The 1,205-nt window shown below is 43.3% G+C and overlaps 1 protein-coding gene across 1 annotated transcript; it reads left to right on the top strand.

Annotated features, from left to right (window-relative positions):
- Positions 1-396: 396 nt before the first annotated feature.
- LOC129972656 (uncharacterized) lies at positions 397-924 on the top strand. The gene has a single exon (XM_056086873.1). The coding sequence runs from the start codon at positions 397-399 to the stop codon at positions 922-924; it is 528 nt and encodes a 175-aa protein (XP_055942848.1).
- The last annotated feature ends 281 nt before the right edge of the window (positions 925-1,205 follow it).

The following is a 1,205-nucleotide window of genomic DNA, read 5'->3' as shown; positions in this document are numbered from 1 at the left end:
AAAGAGTCGCATGATAGTATTATACATTTGGTTCAGAGGGTTGCATTTTCGAGCGAAATTTCCATACTAGAGAAAGGAAATGTGTTGAGTGCAGGTAAATTGATTCAGCTTAATCCATTTTTGGATAGTAAAGGACTTCTCAGGGTTGGGGGAAGAATTGGAAACTCCAGCTTACCAGCGAGTGGAAAGCATCCTTTGATATTGCCAAAAAAGTATCCTGTAACAACTATGATTATAAGACTGTACCATTTAAACTATCTTCATGCAGGAGTTCAGTCAGTTCATTCTGCAATTAGACATGTCTATTGGATTTTGGGAGTCAGATTATCCATAAGAAAAATCTTGAGAAACTGTGTCATCTGTACGCGATTTAGTGCAGAATTCTCGAGGTAAATAATGGCCGATTTTCCTTCGCCCCGTGTCATACCAGGTAGAGCGTTCCTGAGAGCCGGTACAGATTTTTGTGGACCCTTTCTGATCACTCCTCGTCGTGGAAGAGGTGTGAGACTCGTGAAGATGTGCGTCTGCGTCTTCGTTTGTTTCATCACGAAAGCGGTTTACCTGGAGCTCGTCAGTGACCTGAGTACTGATGCGTTTCTTGCATCTTTCAAGCGCTTCGTTGGACGCAGAAGGAAACCCGCCGAGATATTCAGCGATTGTCGGACCAATTACGTTGGGGCTAAACATGTGTTGAAACTGTGGAGTTCGGAGACGATTGGTCGGTATTTTGCCAACGAATGTGTTGTCTGGAGAACAAATGTTCCATCGCCCCCACATCTCGGCGGACTCTGTGAGTCGTCTGTGAAATCGATGAAGTATCATTTGAAACGAGTAATAGGATGTCAAATCCTGACTAATGGAGAGTTTTCAACGTTCAGGAGTTCTAGAGGAGACCGAGGCAGTACTAAACTCCAGGTTGGTTGACGCAGCAACCAGGTTGACCATTGGTTGCTGCGTCGGATGATCCCCAAGATTTTTCAATGATTACGACTGGCCATTTCCTTATAGGGTCAGAATTACAGAAAATCCCGGAGGCTGATCTGACGGATCAAAAGATCTCGATTCGCGATAGACTGAAATTGATTAATCAGATTTCACAGTCCTTTTGGAAATCCTGGTCAAAGATTATTTAACCCAGCTGCAATTGAGAAACAAGTGGGAAAACTCCTTGTGGAAATTTAAAGGTCAACAATTTGGTGTTGATA

This window comes from Argiope bruennichi, chromosome 1 (genome assembly GCF_947563725.1).
Source record: "Argiope bruennichi chromosome 1, qqArgBrue1.1, whole genome shotgun sequence".
NCBI classification, from domain to species: domain Eukaryota; kingdom Metazoa; phylum Arthropoda; class Arachnida; order Araneae; family Araneidae; genus Argiope; species Argiope bruennichi.
This window is presented reverse-complemented; position numbering and strand designations above follow the sequence as displayed.

Bases quoted from the DNA above. Each gene is read 5' to 3' on its own strand.
- LOC129972656 (XM_056086873.1), top strand. From the start codon at position 397: ATGGCCGATTTTCCTTCGCCCCGTGTCATACCAGGTAGAGCGTTCCTG.